This window comes from Gymnoscopelus microlampas (assembly GCF_963454915.1).
Source record: "Gymnoscopelus microlampas genome assembly, chromosome: 11".
In the NCBI taxonomy this organism is placed as follows: domain Eukaryota; kingdom Metazoa; phylum Chordata; class Actinopteri; order Myctophiformes; family Myctophidae; genus Gymnoscopelus; species Gymnoscopelus microlampas.
In genome coordinates this window covers 36,529,362-36,546,306 of record NC_139948.1, presented here as the reverse complement: position 1 = coordinate 36,546,306, position 16,945 = coordinate 36,529,362, and the positions used below count along the sequence as shown (strand labels likewise).

General features: G+C 43.3%; 2 protein-coding genes across 3 annotated transcripts in view; both read right to left on the bottom strand.

The window, feature by feature from the left end:
* notch3 (notch receptor 3) overlaps positions 1-3,979 on the bottom strand; it is a 36,234-nt gene extending 32,255 nt beyond the window's left edge. For both annotated transcript variants that reach the window (XM_084073050.1, XM_084073051.1), the window contains exons 1-2: positions 3,686-3,979; positions 1,978-2,053 (exon numbers count right to left, since the gene is read on the bottom strand). In XM_084073050.1, the coding sequence (XP_083929176.1) occupies positions 1,978-2,053; positions 3,686-3,749 (140 nt within the window). In that variant the 5' untranslated portion in view covers positions 3,750-3,979. The remainder of the gene's footprint in view (positions 1-1,977; positions 2,054-3,685) is intronic.
* Positions 1-16,945, bottom strand: part of soul5 (heme-binding protein soul5) — a 177,205-nt gene that overhangs the window by 59,943 nt on the left and 100,317 nt on the right. The gene's annotated exons all lie outside the window — the stretch shown is intronic.

The window sequence follows — 16,945 nt, the reverse complement described above, 5'->3', positions numbered from 1 at the left end:
CAAAGTGTAGTATTAATTTCTTGTTTGCCAACATGACAGAAGATACATTGGTATCTGGGGCAGGGACAATGACATTTGCCATACACACAAAATATTAGCGTCACATGAGAATTTACTTGCGGCAAGAAAAAGAAAACAACACCCTGGTTGCGCAACTTCAGAGCACCTCTACATCTCTACACTGAACTAAATCACCTGTAAATTTAAAGCACATCTCAAGTATTCCACTAGCTCTCCAAATTCCAAATAGTATGCCAGTACCAGTATCTATATCTGCATTTTCTTGCTTTGTTTCTGCTCTATATCTGCCTCACTTTGCCGTGGCCATTCTTCTCTCCCCGTCTCTCGATGGTGCCAGGTTACATCCAGGTATCTGGTGGAAGAAAGGATCTTTTCTGCTGCTTTGGATCTCCCGTTACGCTAGGCTCCCATGGGAAGGGGTGGGGTGGCTCCACCACTCACCTCTCTAGGACTGGTCTGGCCACTCTCATGTGGCCATGCTCGGCTCCGCTCCACTGCCCTGCCCTGCCATGGTACTCTTACCACGCTGTGTGGTATGACATTTGGTGTCCCCTTTCCATTGGAAATCCCTTCCCTCGCACTTTAGTGCTTCTTGTTGTTGGCACTGAGCCAGCAGAGTAATTACACATGAAAGGCTCTCACACCCCTCACATACATGCATGTACACAACACACACAGGCGAAAAAATGCAATGCATAAACTCAGTACACCGTATTTGATACCATGATCAAATCAAGTCTTGAGATCAATGTATACTATACCCCTAGTCGTTGCTGTTGTATTTCACCAGAGTAATGACAGCTATTGGGGGAGATAAGAGCGGTTTTGTGTGGTACTAAAACGAAATGATTTGTTCAGCAAAAAAGGCTTTATATCGAACAGACTTGTAAAATCTGTATTTATAAAAGTATAATCATAGCTTATAGGCTATGATTATACATTTACTTCAGCACACTTGGCTTTAGCTAATGATTGAAAAATAGAAACTTGTGGGCGGTAGCTACCAGTTCTAAATGTATTTGAGTTACTCATTGGCTATCCACACACCACTGTAGCTATTGAAATGTTATATTACGGCATAGACCCTTCATGTGATAAATTATTAATTAAGATGATTTGCATCAATGTCTACTTTTGACCTAGGTAGTAGGGTCATAGTTGGAGAGTCGACAAGCCAATAAAACACAGATTTACTGTACTGGAGGGAAGCAGCTGACACCCAAGCGGTTATTGTTTCACCAATAGTACAGTGCTACAGTCTCCCCTTCTAAAGCAGTCATGAATGTTTCCTTGGCTAAATGCAGAAATGACCCCCAGGCAAGAAACTGTAGGCTATTCAGCTCAGCTATTGAATTAGTCTCCCACATACCCCCTGAACAATTTGAAAAACAAAGAACCTCATCAAAGTGAAATGATGTGAGCTCAAAATGTCAAAAATGGAGGGAAACAAAAAACTGTGCTGTACTGTGCTGGCCATTAAAAATAAACCTGACTGAATAACAGAATGTCTAAGTCCGGGAAATGCTCATGATACCAGGAACAAAACTTTAGTCATGCTGTATGAGTATAGCTTAATACCGTAATTTATGTTTAACAAAGCTCTTCAACAGGTGCAAGAGAAATGAGTGTGTCAGCCAAACATGTTGAGGCTGGTTGATGCAACCTGCTTTATTACTCACATGTGCCAAGTAGACATGGTCCATTAGACCCATCTTACATCATGTTTGACGAGATCTGATTAATTACCAATACCAACCAATTGATACAATCTATAGGCTAGTTTGATTATTGTCAGACAAACTCTGCACAAACTTCTATAACTGTAGGGACTTGGAAGTGCCCTAACATAACATGTTGGGTTTATGTTGAGTCAAGGCATATTTTTCAAAGCAGGGGTATTCCTGAAAGAAAGGTCAGGGGTCAAGCTTAAAGACCATATCCAAGTGTTACACTTACATGCATCGAGGAGATGATGAGTCTATGCATGTCCCTCCATTTTCACAAGGTCTGTGTGTATCCAAGCAGTGAAACCCTGTAGAGACACAAGAAATTAATTAAGGGGGACATTGACTGGCGCTCCACAGGTTGATGCCAAATTACTTGAGGTAATCCAACATGGATTACATAGACCATTCAGAGCTGGCCTGGTCCAAAGATGAGAGTGTGGGCCTACTAGACAGACCTGGCTGTCATGTACAATTGTTTTTAATCTTCTGGTGCCTAGTTCACCCCTGTAGATTTGATCTACAATGCTGTTGGTAGAATGTATCTTATGTAGCCTAATTTGTAGACACACAAAGATACTATTGTTTCGTGATTACTTTCACAAGAAACACAGATAAACTTTTCTCTATTTGCCAGGGTGTAGATACAATATGGCATTTTATTTGTCTAAGAAGTCATTACAGTCAGTTAACTAAAATGGTTTTCTAATGGAACGTTAATTCACTTTAAAAGTAAATTCAATACATTTGTTACAAACAATGCCAGTGTTTATTGTATTTAATGCAATTAGTAGGCTATCGTGTTCTGGCTGTCATTATAAGATACTCTTTTTTTTATTGTTTAGAGCTCTTTGTTAGAAAAAAAAAAAGGAGGAGAGGAGGGGGGGTTCAGTTCTGGCTCATCGCCCCTTCATTAACAAATTCTCACCCTGCCCCCACAAATCATTCAGGACACGAACAAATTGTTAGGCCTGAAAGTGCTCTAAGTGTAAGCGATATTAAAATAAAAATAAAACGAAAGACGGAATGGGGGAAATACAATAAGATAATATATTAATCAGTTCAGTGGTCTGTTCAGAAAAAGCAAATAAGGGGGGGGTGAGGTCTGTGATTGCCGCTGCTGTTGCAGTGCAGCTGAACTGAAGTGGCTGGTGTGTTTGTTCGCTCCCACGGTGTGTGATTAGAGCCTCTGAGAGAGAAGCCAGAGCCACAGCAGCGGAATCGCAGAAATACTGGCAGATCAATGGTCAGATGCAATCTGTAAGGCAAAATCTATTTTCTCCACACACAACCTCACCGTCCGTGTCACACTCTGATTGAACAAAACCCGGATGAAAATGTGTTCATGAGAGGAGTTGACATGTGATGCGATGCATGCAAAGTTCCTCTCCCATGGCCATCATCATCATCACACTTGTTGGCTATCTCTAGTCTCTACCCTACCGAGTTGAAGAAGGGAAAGCAAACTGGCCCACAATGCAACGTGACGGGGGTCATTGAGTCTCCTGCCCGGTCTACCGGACACTCCACAGGTCATCAAATTATTGGCTCAGGAATGCGACAAAAACTAAAGAAATCTCCATGAATTCAAGATTCCATGGGGTGTGCTAATGATAGAAAACAAGTCATTCTTTTTGGGTGAACTACTCCTTTAACCTTATGTTGTTATCTCTTGAAATCAGTGCCTCAAACCACTTGAACTTTGCCCGTTAGAATCACCACTTCATCTCATCATGCCCGTTTAAAATAAACGCAATTTTAAGTGTAAAGCTAGTTGTTGTATGCAGCTTGGTGAGCAGCAGCATGCTGCTGGAGGAGCAGAGCGCACCGGTGATCATTAAAGGACAGCGTTTATCACCGGACAATGGGACGCTCTGCTGTCCAGACATGTCTGCTTCAATGTAACCAACGGGAGCTTTAAAAAGTTTAACACGGCTTACCTTCACCACGGTGAATAAACAATAAAAACACAAAGATTATCCATGGAATAGTATTCCCTTCCATTTTCCCGTTGGAAGTAAGTTTCCAGCGCTTTAGTGGTACTATTAGCAGTAATACATCCTTTGGAGGGTCACAAAAAGATAGGAAAGTTCCGAGATGGGACAGGGAATCTTCATTAAAGTTTTTTTGTAGCGGAAAAACCAAGCAAAAAACACCCCCAGAAAGTGTAAACGGTCCAAATCCCCGTAGTAATATCCAGTCCGCAGCGCCGCTGCTGCTGTGCGTCTTGGTAAACCTCCTGAAACTTTTGAAAAACTTTCTTTCACTCACACTCTGACTCTGGTCCGAGGTGGTATTACTCCGCCTCCTTTTCCCATTCTAACCACCCCTTCGAGGGGACAGCTATTAGGCCTATTCCGCACAAGAGGAAATAGTCCTTATCAATTTAAAGGAGTAGGCCTAGTCCTAGTTCACCCTAAAAAAGTACTTATTTTATATCAATTACACACCCTATGAAGCCTTGAATTAATGGAGATTTTTTTTGTTTTTAATTTTTGGATCTTGAGTTTGTTTGTATTTGTTCTTTCAAATTCACAGTAGTGTGAATTAGGAGCCATTTCAATACCAAATGGAACACAATTCAAGACCTGACTCACTGTCATTATTAATCAATATTTTAAACTCAAACTCAGCTTCATTGACACAACACATGTTTACACCGAGTATAACGGGGTGGGCGATATGATTTAGTTCAAGCTTCCTATGACTGCAGTTACATTGTTAAATAAGGTATAAGAATAAAAGAGTTAAGAACATGTGCAGGTATAACATATACTGTATACAGGTACAAAAATGGTACTGAGGTATTTATACAAATAATATAGCAGGTGCAGAGTTCCTCAGTCTGTTGCGCTTATTATCTATGAGCACAACATATCTTTTTTTAATAGATTATTGTCTATACATAAAATATATGAGGATGTATTGTCAGATATACATAAAAATGTATGATATTTAGCTTGTAGATCTGCTATTTTTTTTACATTTTTTGAACATTTGTGCAAATCTTTGAATGTATATATATTTTTAAAGCAAAAACGTTTAACTCAAATCTTTGCTTCTGGGGGTCCCTGGAACAAAATATTTTAAGATTGGGAGTCCGCTGCCAGAGTAATGGTGGTTCTTGACATGAAAAAGTTTTGAGAACCACTGATATAGCAACATATGTTTTTCAGAAAACTGTTAGGATTTAGAAGGCATTTGTAGAATCGGCCTCAGGTCTTAATGGGTTTTAAGCAAAGCAAAGTATATAATGCAAAGCATTAGAATCTCACTGTAACCCTCAAGGTCCCAACGTAGGTTTATGAACATTAATCATCCCATCCCTAAATTTGGAGTTTGCATTATGTATACCAAAACACATATAAAACTGCCATATTGGTTTTGTATAGGTGATTTTCTTACTATCCACAACAAAAAAAGTTACTTTTAAATAGAAAACAGTCATTCATGTTTACACAGAGGTGGAAGAAGTGTCTGTGTTATGGTAGTCACCCTTATATCTTCTAGACTGGAGTGTGTCTGTGCAAACAAACGTGTTTGTTTGTGTGTTTACATTTGATGCATCACTGATAAGTGACTGAACAGTGTTTACATAATGAAAATGAGAGCAACATTCTGCTATTCCCTGGCACCACTCATTGCTCACACTGCCTTTCCTTTAGTTTAGCCTATGGCGGTGGACTGGTTTTCTGCAGCCTGCATATAGAGCTTTGGTTGTTCTGCAGCACAGAGCGGAGCCAGTCGCTTACAAGAGACAATAGCCTTGATTTGAATAATAAAAGGAGACCGGCATTATGACACAGTTTCTCTCTGCAGGGAATAGGGATCGAGGGGGCAGCGTTCTAATATTCAAGGACACCCCCACCCCCCCAAAACTCCTTCACCCCACAATTTTTGGTCCTGGCCTTGAATAAATTACAAGCATGGGTAAGGCCATTAATGTAGCAAGCTGGTTGGGAGTGAAGTTCGTTAGAGCTTGTGACGTCATCTATAGGGGTCGGTGAAAAGAGCTTGTTAGGCCCACCAGACACCTGCCTAATTTGGCAGCCTGAAATAAAAGTTCTGCAACAATTTCATTGGCTGTTTTCCAAACTTGTGTACGGCATAATATGATTTTCTAGTTCCATCTCTGCATTTTTGGATATAACAGCAACAGATGGAAGATCCTCCCTTAATTCTCAGCTGGATGTGTAAATGTGATTCAGAACTTCATCCATTATCCATCCGTGTTTATTGTCCGTGAGCATGTGAAAAACATATGGTATATGTTTTTGTGTGCAACAAGTAGGCATAAAAAGCTGTGTTGTCATCTAGTCTTAAAGTAATTTATGCCTTGTAACTCAAGGTTTGTGGCTGGTAGATCTATTCTAAGCTTTTCTGGCAGGTATTGGAGGTGTTTGAGTCTTCCAGTTGGAGGCAGTCCCAGAGAAGGATATCTCACATTGTTCTGTGACTAGAGTTCTGTCTCTTCACAGCTTCGTAACATTCTACAGAAGCTGTTGCTCATGTCTGGCAAAGGTCTCACAGCAGTGTTATTTCTGAGGTCATAATATGTCATATGACGTTAATGTACTAACTAGCAAGCTTTAGTTGGCTAATAGAAGATACAAATGACACCTCATCTCTCATCCAGTCTAGAAGAATATTAAAGAAGGCATCATAGCTACTGGCTTAGCATATGTTAAAATCTGAGCAATGTTCCTATCGTTACAAGACTCTGAGGTATGTTTATCTCTTTTACTAGCATTGCTGCTGCTTCGTTATAGTACCTTTTGCTTATGCCAGGCAATAATTTCCCAGCAGGGGTATCATTAATGAATCATGATGTAACTGTGACAACAAGCAGTCTTTATTATAAAGATTGTACTGTAGCCTATTGTTATGTTGATTAGATTTTAAACTTCTTTTATAACCACTGGCCAAAGTGTGATTGCAAAACAATTCCTGTAATTACAAAAACTGGAGTATAGAAGAGAGGAATTTTGTCCTGACTGAATGTATGCTGCATTTTTGACTTCTTGAAGTTCTACGCTTCTTTTTTTCCTGGTGAGGAATTATAAGTATTGCAACAATGCTACACCCTGCGGTTTCTGAAATCTTGAATCCCTCTGAGTAACTAGAGTTAGCTGCAGCAACATTTGAAAGAGTGATTGTGAAAGATCACCATGGTGACCTGTTTTCTTTACATCTGAGCAAAAAAAAAGAAAGAAAAAGCTCGGTCTGAGACAGTACCAGCAAAGGCATGTAAAGGGTGTTTTTTATTTAGTTGCTCTCCGGGGTCGTTCACCAAAAATAGCTGATCTCAAGCTCACAACCATAGGGCTCACAACGCATCACAGTACAACACGTGTGCTTGTAGATCAGCTATTTTTGGTGTGTGACAATGGTGCGCAACCAAGTATAAATCAGGGGTTAGGTCCAGGAAATTGAGAGACAATCAGAAAATTCCAGTTCACCCTTTTTCTCTCTCCAATTTCTTCTCATTAGTGGAAATGCAAAGCCAAGGCTTCCCTGTGGAAACATTACCTCTTCTGATTGTTTCAGACCTGAAACAGAACACCAATGTTTTGTGTGTGTGATCTGCAACAGTCCCTGGTTTGTTCGGTTTGGCTGTGGGAGATGTCTGTCCATTAAATGTTATGGATTCTCTCTAGTCTCACTCTATTTTTCTCTGCCTCTGCCTCTGTATCTCTCTGTGTCGTCTGTCTCTTACAGACCATGTTTTGTTTATGTTTAGGAAACGGTGTCAGAGAGGAAGGCCTCCTGACCGAGTTCTAGCGCAGGGCTCAGGGGGAAACTCAAATCAGACAAACAAAAAGGTGACAGCAGTCAAGATTTATAACACTGCTCACTGTTGGAAAGAGAGCAACACTCCCCCACATCCCCCTTTGAACTTCCATTTCAAAGGGTAGAGCGTCATAGTAATTTCATGTAGATATGACTAAATTCCAGTTGTCATCATCATGCATTAGGGCATTAGAATGCACATTCATTTTGCCGACTCTCTGCTGTTGTACGCCCGGCTGCACTAACTATTCTGCTCTTTTCCATTCAGTACAACCTGCGCTAACATGTACTATTGTGAAATAACATTGCCACTGAAACGGGTTTGCTTGTATCCATCCACACTACATGTGGAAGATCCTGTATGTTTGCAGAGTCAAGAGTGAAAGCTGGTAGTTAAACCCACTTAGCGAAGACCACCCATGGTGAAGAAGCAAAACTACGCACACACCCGTACTATCTCTCTGTTCTTTTTTTAACCCCGCCCCCCCTGCGTACTCACACACTACAGGGATGTGTTAAGACACTGCAGAGGTCACATAGGTCAACATAACAGAGCTGCTGCGGAAGATATCTCTAATGAGCCGAGTCTGTTGAAGATTCGCTGGAGACTATCGGTGCCCGCTGTACTCTCCTGAGGTGGTGTGATGTTGCTGGGTCCATCGTCACATTTGACCTGTTACTTTGGAGCATCCTCCAACAATAGGATAGAGGTACAATGCACCATGACACAGTGCAGTGTGGTCAGCCAGTGCTCTCCATTCATTCACGGTGGCCTTTGAGAGCCAGCCTGTGATGAGGTGCAAACGGACAGTGTGTGTGTGTGTGTGTGTGTGTGTGTGTGTGTGTGTGTGTGTGTGTGTGTGTGTGTGTGTGTGTGTGTATGTATGTGTGTGTGGACACTGTGGATGTGATGAGTTTACCACCCAGGCCAGACTGATTTATGTGGGAAAAGCCCAGAGAGCGCCCGTGGAGAGTGTGGAGAGGATTAGAGCCCCGTCTACAAAACCCGTCACGGCCAATCAGCAACTGAGGCCCCCTACAGACAGACGGCGAGGCCAATCACAGCACAGTGTTGAGCTGTACAGTCTTTGTTACCTGCTTTATCAGTGCTTCATACTTAGTCGTATGATCTCTTTATCAATGGGGGTTTCTGGGTAATGTTAAGCACCAAGGGCCACTGAGCTGTGAAAAGATAGCAGACATACTCTTTGATTTTATCTCCGCCAGTGACTCACATGCGCACTCTCTCCCTCTCTCACACACACACACACACACACACACACACACACACACACACACACACACATCTGCTCTATTCCCGTTCTGTTCTGGGAATATGGGGTGGTCTTCCTATAGTACCTCTGCTCTTCCCTCCTTCCCAGGAGTCTTCACTCTGTGGGTCATTCAGTTCCTGCGTGCTTCTGTTTCACCATGTTAGGGAAATACAAATACATTTAAAAAATATGTATGACAGCACCTTTGTTTCCTGTATATTGATCATTAGGGATTGTTAGGGATTCACAGGCCCTCATTTGACCCTCGTTTCATTCTTATTATTCTGAATGTAGATAAGCTCCTTTCATTTCATTTATTTATTTATTTGTTACTTGTCACTGTACTTTTTTATTATGATTATGTATTTATAGCATTCGCACAATGATGTATATATAGGGTCATTTCTTTCTTGTTGTGCCTTTATCATGGTGTATAAGATAAAGTTGGTTTTCATGTCTAAATAAAAGTCAAGTGATTGAAGAAGTTTATTTATTTTCCTGTTCACTGAAAGAAAGAGAGTGGTTCTTTTCAGTCTGTATTGTTGACATTATAATCCTCTGTACTTTTTTCCATGTCAACCCTGCCTTTTTCACCCTGCCTTTCCCCAACCACACGCTCTCTCTTATGCACACACACACACACACACACACACACACACACACACACACACACACACACACACACACACACACACACACACACACACACACACACACACACACACACACACACACACACACACACACACACACACACACACACACACACGCATACAGTGGACACACATATGCAGTGGAGACTAAAGGCCTGTTGCAAAAGGTAAACATATGGAATGATGGATCTTTCTTCAAATTGTGGGAAAATGTGTTTGACTTTCACACAAGCTCTCTAAGCGGCTGTTAAAACCTGTGTGTGTGTGTGTGTGTGTGTGTGTGTGTGTGTGTGTGTGTGTGTGTGTGTGTGTGTGTGTGTGTGTGTGTGTGTGTGTGTGTGTGTGTGTGTGTGTGTGCGCGTGCGCGAGCGTGTGTGCAGCCGCACACTCGCATGTTTGAGGCAGACAGAGAAAGAAAGAAAGAAGAGAAATTGAATATTTACCTTTGGGAATCATTTACTTTTGGATAACTTCCTGTTCCCTCCCTCACACTAAATCACTGGGCTGGGAGATAATAGCAGTACATAGGACATACAGAGAATAGTATAGACCTTTATCCTAATCCCAAGGGAAATTCAGTCCTCATACTGTATAGCCGCACCGCAGAAAGGATGAAAGAAATATACAGGAAAGAGTAGTGAACAAGTACAGAGAGACGTACTAGTAACAAACGGTAACTAAATCATTTAAAAGCCAGTATAAAGATGACTTAATATCCGACCTGGCCTTCGGCGCCCCGGACTAGTCAGGTGTGCATAGTGTATACATGCATACACAGGCAAAGGCAACATTTGCGATCAATGATGACCAAAAAAAGCAAATAGACTTGAAAACCTAGGGACTGATCTGGCCGCCTGCACTACGCCTAACTGGACACAAATAATGTGCAATCCACCACAGTAAAAGGGCATATATAGTAGTTATCTGTGCACAATCTATTACCAGTAATATGTGCATATGGTAGGAATATAATAGATAATATAACAGAACAGTAGAGTGAATCAGCAGTCAACCTACATCAAAGGGAGTACAAACATCGGTGTGCATTGTGGTGAAAAGCATTAGCAGCAGGCTTAATCACTTAAACCCCAGCATCAGTATTGTGGGGAAAGCTTTCACTGAGAATAGCAGATCGACAAGCTCACAACACGACGTGTTGTGAGCTTGTCGATCTGCTATTGAAAGCTTTCCCCACCATAACGAAAAAACGAAAAGACACTAGTATTGAGCCCTGAGGGACTCCGGTTACCCATATGGGTTGCAGGCCTCTGATAATTGTGTACACCATGGGCAAGGGCACCATAGTGGGTGAGCAGGCACTACGTGCGTGAATCCGTGAATTATGTAGGACTAGTGGGAATAAGCAGTAAGCTGTGGGAGAGGTATCATGTAATTCATGGAGCTGGAAGAATCATTGTCCATTATTCTGCTACTGATTTACAGTAAATCTCTTGGAGTGTGGGGGTGTGTGTGTGTGTGGGGAGGGTGATGCTGAATGCTGGACACCCTGATGCGCCATGCCACCATTTGCATCAGCGGAGCAATGAGAAGGGAGGCCAGTGAGTGCATTGGACAGTCATGTGCAGGAATGTTTGTCAGATGCAGCCGGAGACAAGCCAGCTGGAGGAATTCAGAGTGCCATGGCTCTGTTTCCGTGTGAAATGGCTCCTTAAGACCACTGTGAACAGCTGCCGGACAGTGCCCACCCCCCCTCCCCTCCCCTCCCCGCTCTTCTCCTTCCCACCTCCTCCCTCCCAGGGGCCGTAAATTTTGGCGGAGGACGGAGGTGCTGGCTACTTGCTGAAAGGGACCGTGGGCGGGATCCTGGAGTGTTTAGTGCAAGAGGTCAGCCTGGTGTGAGCCAGGCCACAGTGCCGCGGCTCTGGGCTGATACTCGGTGATGACCCGGCACACACGCGCTGTCCGGCCCCACAACATCATGAACGTCCACACCTCTCCGCTCCGCTGTCCGGATTACTTGCACTGGTGTGAGGGGAAAGGGCACCGAAGGCATGCTGTAACAAGGGGGCTTATCTGAAGGAATGTCGGGGGGTCATTTGAGCCATCTTGTCAAAATCATGTCCAAATCCAAGTAGTCTCACACACAATAACAAAAGTAACCTGTGTGAAGTATTGAGACATTTTGAGCAGGGGTTTTGGAAAGTGTTTTGGGTGGCATATGTTCAAATGTAAAAAAAAAAAGACATATTGAGAAAAATGACTACGTTACAACTCCAATTGATCCCACATTTGCCTCTGAAAACCAGAGGAGAAAGACGTGGAGGGGTCCCGAGCTCTCTGTTCATCCTCTGTCCCTTCTGAGTCAATTGTAGTGGAAGCATGGTGTCAACCCTGCGCCATCAATCACTCCCTTTCAGAGGAGGGCAGACAAGGCGGGGACCCGCCCCCCAGGACAGGGGGGTGGAAGTTCTCATGCCCTCCCCGCCTCCTGCAGCCCCGCGCCCCCACAGACAGAACTCCGACAGCTGGTCTGGCCATTAGGGGTAGGCCGGGACCTGAGGGCCCCTGCACAGCAGCAACAGCTGCCAGCCCACTGCCCCCAGCAGCCCCACCAACACAGCACTATAAAATCCGTATTAGAGCAGCCATCTATTGTTGCTTCCATGCATTCCTTCACATAAATGGGAATTATATGTATCACACACAATTCTATAGCCATTTGTGTACTGTAGACAGAGTATGTGCTGGTGAATATGTGTGAAAATCTGTGTACATGCAATTTGTTGGTACGCTTGGTTTTGTAAATGTTATTCATTTAGGGAAGCGTTACATTTTTGCCGTGACACTTGACTAGCAATTATGCAATTTTGCCCTCAGTGGGTGGTTGAGTTTTGTTTTGATGCCATATTTCAGTTCACTTCCCACAGTTGTAATCGGATAGCATCAAAACAAGGCTTAATGACCTCTTTGACTTAAATAGACTGGAATATTCTTGCATATTCAGACTTATTCTCCCAACCCCAAAAAAGGCCTTGCTATACTTAAGAGAATGAGTTGGGAATTGTAATAGAGATCAATAACTAATTTTCTCTCACTCGATTTCTGTTGAAAATGTGATCTTGATGATTTAATTAAATATTTCTATCTATGATACTGTATGTCTATTCTCCAGTGACTTGAACCCTAGCATCCTTATTCTGGGGCTTACATTCTACAAAAATAGCAGACCTACAAGCTCACAACATGTTGCAACGCTTGTAGATCGACTGTTTCTGGCGAATATATTTAGTGTCGCGTGAAAACAGGAGGGGACCTAGAGAACCCTTGGGAATTCAGTCAACTAAGTATAGGGTTAAGTGGTTAAATGCATAGGCTCATTTTTACTTGAAGTTACTACTGGAGTTAAATTAAAATTAAACTTTCTTAAAGCAAGGACAATTGCACTTAAACCAAATAAATAATTTCGCACAATGAATCCTAACTGTATTCCAACAAATCGTATTTGTTTGTCCAGATGGTAAACCCTAATGATGTGACTCGTTATACCAGCTGTTTTGGCAAATGAAGATTGGGCTTTACAACTGGCCTTCCAAGGTATCACTTACCTGTCCATAAATATCAGTTTATTGAGCTTAGGACTGCCATTTTGTTTTGTATTTACAATACAATCTGTCTGCGTGGGTTGAGAGAGAACGCTTCCATTGTAAGATCGCCGTTTGTAAATGTATGCTGATTGAGGCAAATTGTGTTAATGAGCACACCTTGTTTGTCTGAATGAACGTGTGTGTTCCGTGCCGAGTGAGGTAGAAAATTGGAGTGTTGGAAGAGATTACGCCACACTGCCTCGTGGGTCTTGTTACTCGTGCACTAGTGGCGGCTGACTGGTTCCCACACCCTCCACGCTGAGGTGAGAGAGACTGCACCCACAGCCCCACCTGTGCCTCTGCCTGTCTCAGCAGAGCCCTCCTGAGCCAGGATCTTCCTTAAGAAAAGAACAAGGAAAAAAATACCCTAAATCTGGCTGGGGTGCAATCAAAACAACAGCCAGTGAGTAACAATGCCAGTGCACCACTAAGGTATAATTACAACTAGCACAACCAAGAATGGGATAATTACCTGTACCTGCCTTCCACACATATGCACACATGCGCACGCACACACAAACGAACGCACAAACGCACACATGCACACACGCACGCGCACGCACACGCACGCACACACACACACACACACACACACACACACACACACACACACACACACACACACACGCACATGTGCAAGGCAAGCATGCACACACACTTACAAAGCCTGTCTATCTCACAACAGCAACGTCATACTATAGAACAGTCTAGCCGCTAAAGCATAGAAGCTATGAAGTCCAGCTTTTCATCTTGATAATTGACTTTGATCCTTGGTTTGTGTGTTTATTGGGCCGCTATATAAATTTTATGACAGGTCCACACTTCTAGTCAAATGTTTATGTGTGCTTTTATGATTTTATAGCATTCTACTGTAGATGGGCAGCTCTGTATGGATGATTGGCATGGATGTCGCCAAGGCTGCGCCTGATCTGAGGCTGTCGCTTGGCCAAAATCAACAGGCCTGCTTTTTTCTGTCGGCCAAGCTGTCTCTGATCACAAAATCCGTCGCAGAGGCCCCTGTTTCTTTTGTCCGAGCCCACTGAAGCAAGGTCAGATTACATCTGCGGTCATTACCACCCTCTTCCTCCTCCTCTTCATCAGGATGGATGGGCTATGGAGAGCGGGAGCAGGGCCAAATTTTAAGATGCAATCATGCACCGCCACCATCGCAGCACAGCAGCTGTTGCACTTTATTACAGAAATGGCGATGACAGGGGCCCTGGCAGGCTTCAAAAATGAAAGTTAAATAAAAGAGGTGAATTGGGGGAGTACAAGGTTTAACCACTTCTTAAGCCCTAATTCAGTTATAAGCTCACAATTCTTTGCTATGGAAGACAAGAGCTAGTAAATCTGCTACTTATGTTATTTTGGAAAAGGTTTGAATTTATTTTTTTTCAAATAGTTGAATATGTTGTATATGTGCATACAGTGCATTCCTGCTGCAGACTATGGCAGGCCCAGAAGGACACTTACATGGGAGGTAATGGGATGGGTGTGTGGTCACCCAGTCCCAGGCTTAACTCAGAAAGTGTCCGACTGTTCGGTCTCATATGAAACACACACTTGGCTTGTGTGCCTCATATGACCCCAAGGTGTGTCCCGCCGAATGGCAATTCGGACAGACCAACGGTTTCCGAGAACCTAAAAAATCACACCTGTGTGAAGGCGCCTTTGATATATTTTGTCATAGATATGTGTTTCAATATTAATATCTAATATATAATATCAATATTAGTTTATACCCCAGTTAATAAGAATACAGAGGACGAACATAAGGATGGACATACACCTGGACATAGACACGGACATACGTACACACAGAGAAATACTAGAGAAACAATATTAAATCTCTGTAAATTTATTTCAAGGCTTCCAGTGGCACTAAATAGTGCCATTGGAAGCGAATCACCAAATGCATTCCAAGGTAAGTGGCAAAAACTGATCTGTCATAGCTGATAGAGTGGGTACCTAAAAAATAAACTTTGTGTGTCCGTGTGTATACATGTGGTACCAGAAAGATATGTATGTGTTATGAAATAATCTATACAATTTATAAGCCGTACCCAGAGTGTTTATGTTCCTGACTTTTACAGTTTATATAAACCATCTAATTTTGTATTCATGATATAATATTGATGTCATGAATAGTTCCCTTGCCTGACCAATCAGAACGTTGACGGGCCTGACCAATCAGAACCTTGACGGGCCTGACCAATCAGAACGTTGACGGACCTGACCAATCAGAACCTCGACGGGCCCGACCAATCAGAACGTTGACGGACCTGACCAATCAGAACCTCGACGGGCCTGACCAATCAGAACGTTGACGGACCTGACCAATCAGAACCTTGGCGGGCCTGACCAATCAGAACGTTGACGGACCTGACCAATCAGAACCTTGGCGAGCCTGACCAATCAGAACGTTGACGCAAAAGCCAGGTATAGAGGGCTAATATCCGCTCTATACCTAAAGGTATAGAGCGGCTAGCGCCGCTAAAAACAAGAATATCTGTATCAATCAGAAATGTTCTGTGTGTTAGGGAGATTGTATACATCGGCTTGTCTGATTGGTCAACCCAAACCGTCGGCTTCACGGATTGGCGGAGTCACATCACGTTTGAGCTGCTAGGCCAGCTTAACTGATTGGCCAAGCTTCACATAACGTTTGTGCTGCAATGGAACAGAAAGTGGGCAATAGCCATAATGTGGATGGAAGATTGGCAGCAATTTTGGGATTGAGGAGAAGGAAGGCATCTTCATCGTTCACGACATGCATGGCCTCGAGTCGTCCTAGTATAGGTACTTTATGCCCTAGGGCTAATAACTTGCATACAAAACCAAACAAACTGTCTCTGCAGACCCAGGCATAAGGTTGGCACTGTGGATGTCATCGACCTGCATCATCAGAGAGGGGAAGCCAACGTTTGTGTTAACCTTCATCCTATCTTTTTGTTTGCTCTGTTGGTTTGTCTGTTGTTTGGATGTTAACTATTTCTATCCCTTCTCTTTCTCATTTCAAATGTTGAAGCCTGATTTATACTTGGCTGTGCATCGTGTCGCACAACGAAAATAACCAATCTACAAGCTCACAACACGTCGCACTGCGACATGTTGTGAGCTTGTAGATCTGCTGTTGGTGCGCGACACCAGCGTACAACATAAGGAATAGGGGGCATGGGAATTGTTTAAGTCCAGCTAATTGTGATGAATTATTTCACTCCACATTAACTGGGTCACATGGTTCAAGTGTACGATCGGATCTTGGTAGTGGAATGGAGGGGGTCGAAGTTAGAGGGGGGGTGGCTGACAGCAGACATTCCACTCTGCACCACCCAAGGCCACGGGGGAGAGAGAGGGGTGGGGTGCGGGTGTGTGTGCTGGGGTAATACCACTTTTATTAAAATATATTGAAGAAAAACAACAACCAGCACTATGGCAGGAGGAGGAGAAAATCAGCATGACGGCTTTACCAACCCCCCTCCCCCCTCTTCTATCTGGAAGCTTGTGTGTCTCTGCTGGCCATGAACCTTTCATCCTCTTCTCTCAGCACCCTCCTCTGCTATCCTTCCTTCCTTTACTCCCTTGCCCTGCACCTCCCCTCCATCTCATCCAAGCAGCTGTCCGGCCATCAGCCCAGTCCTTGTCTTCCTCAGTTCCACGAATTCTGCGCGCTTTCTCGCCTCTTCCTTATCAAGCCCTATATAAATTACTTAGCTTCCTCTCACACGGCCTCACAGGTGCACCGGCACTCTCCTCATGTGTGCCCCTCGCTACTTCATCACACAGACAGATTTTGGGTCTAAGAAACGCTGTGACTGCTCCTCCCTCCCCCACTAATAGAGCCTTGTCCTGTGTTGTTTGCGCGGTGTCCTGTGGCC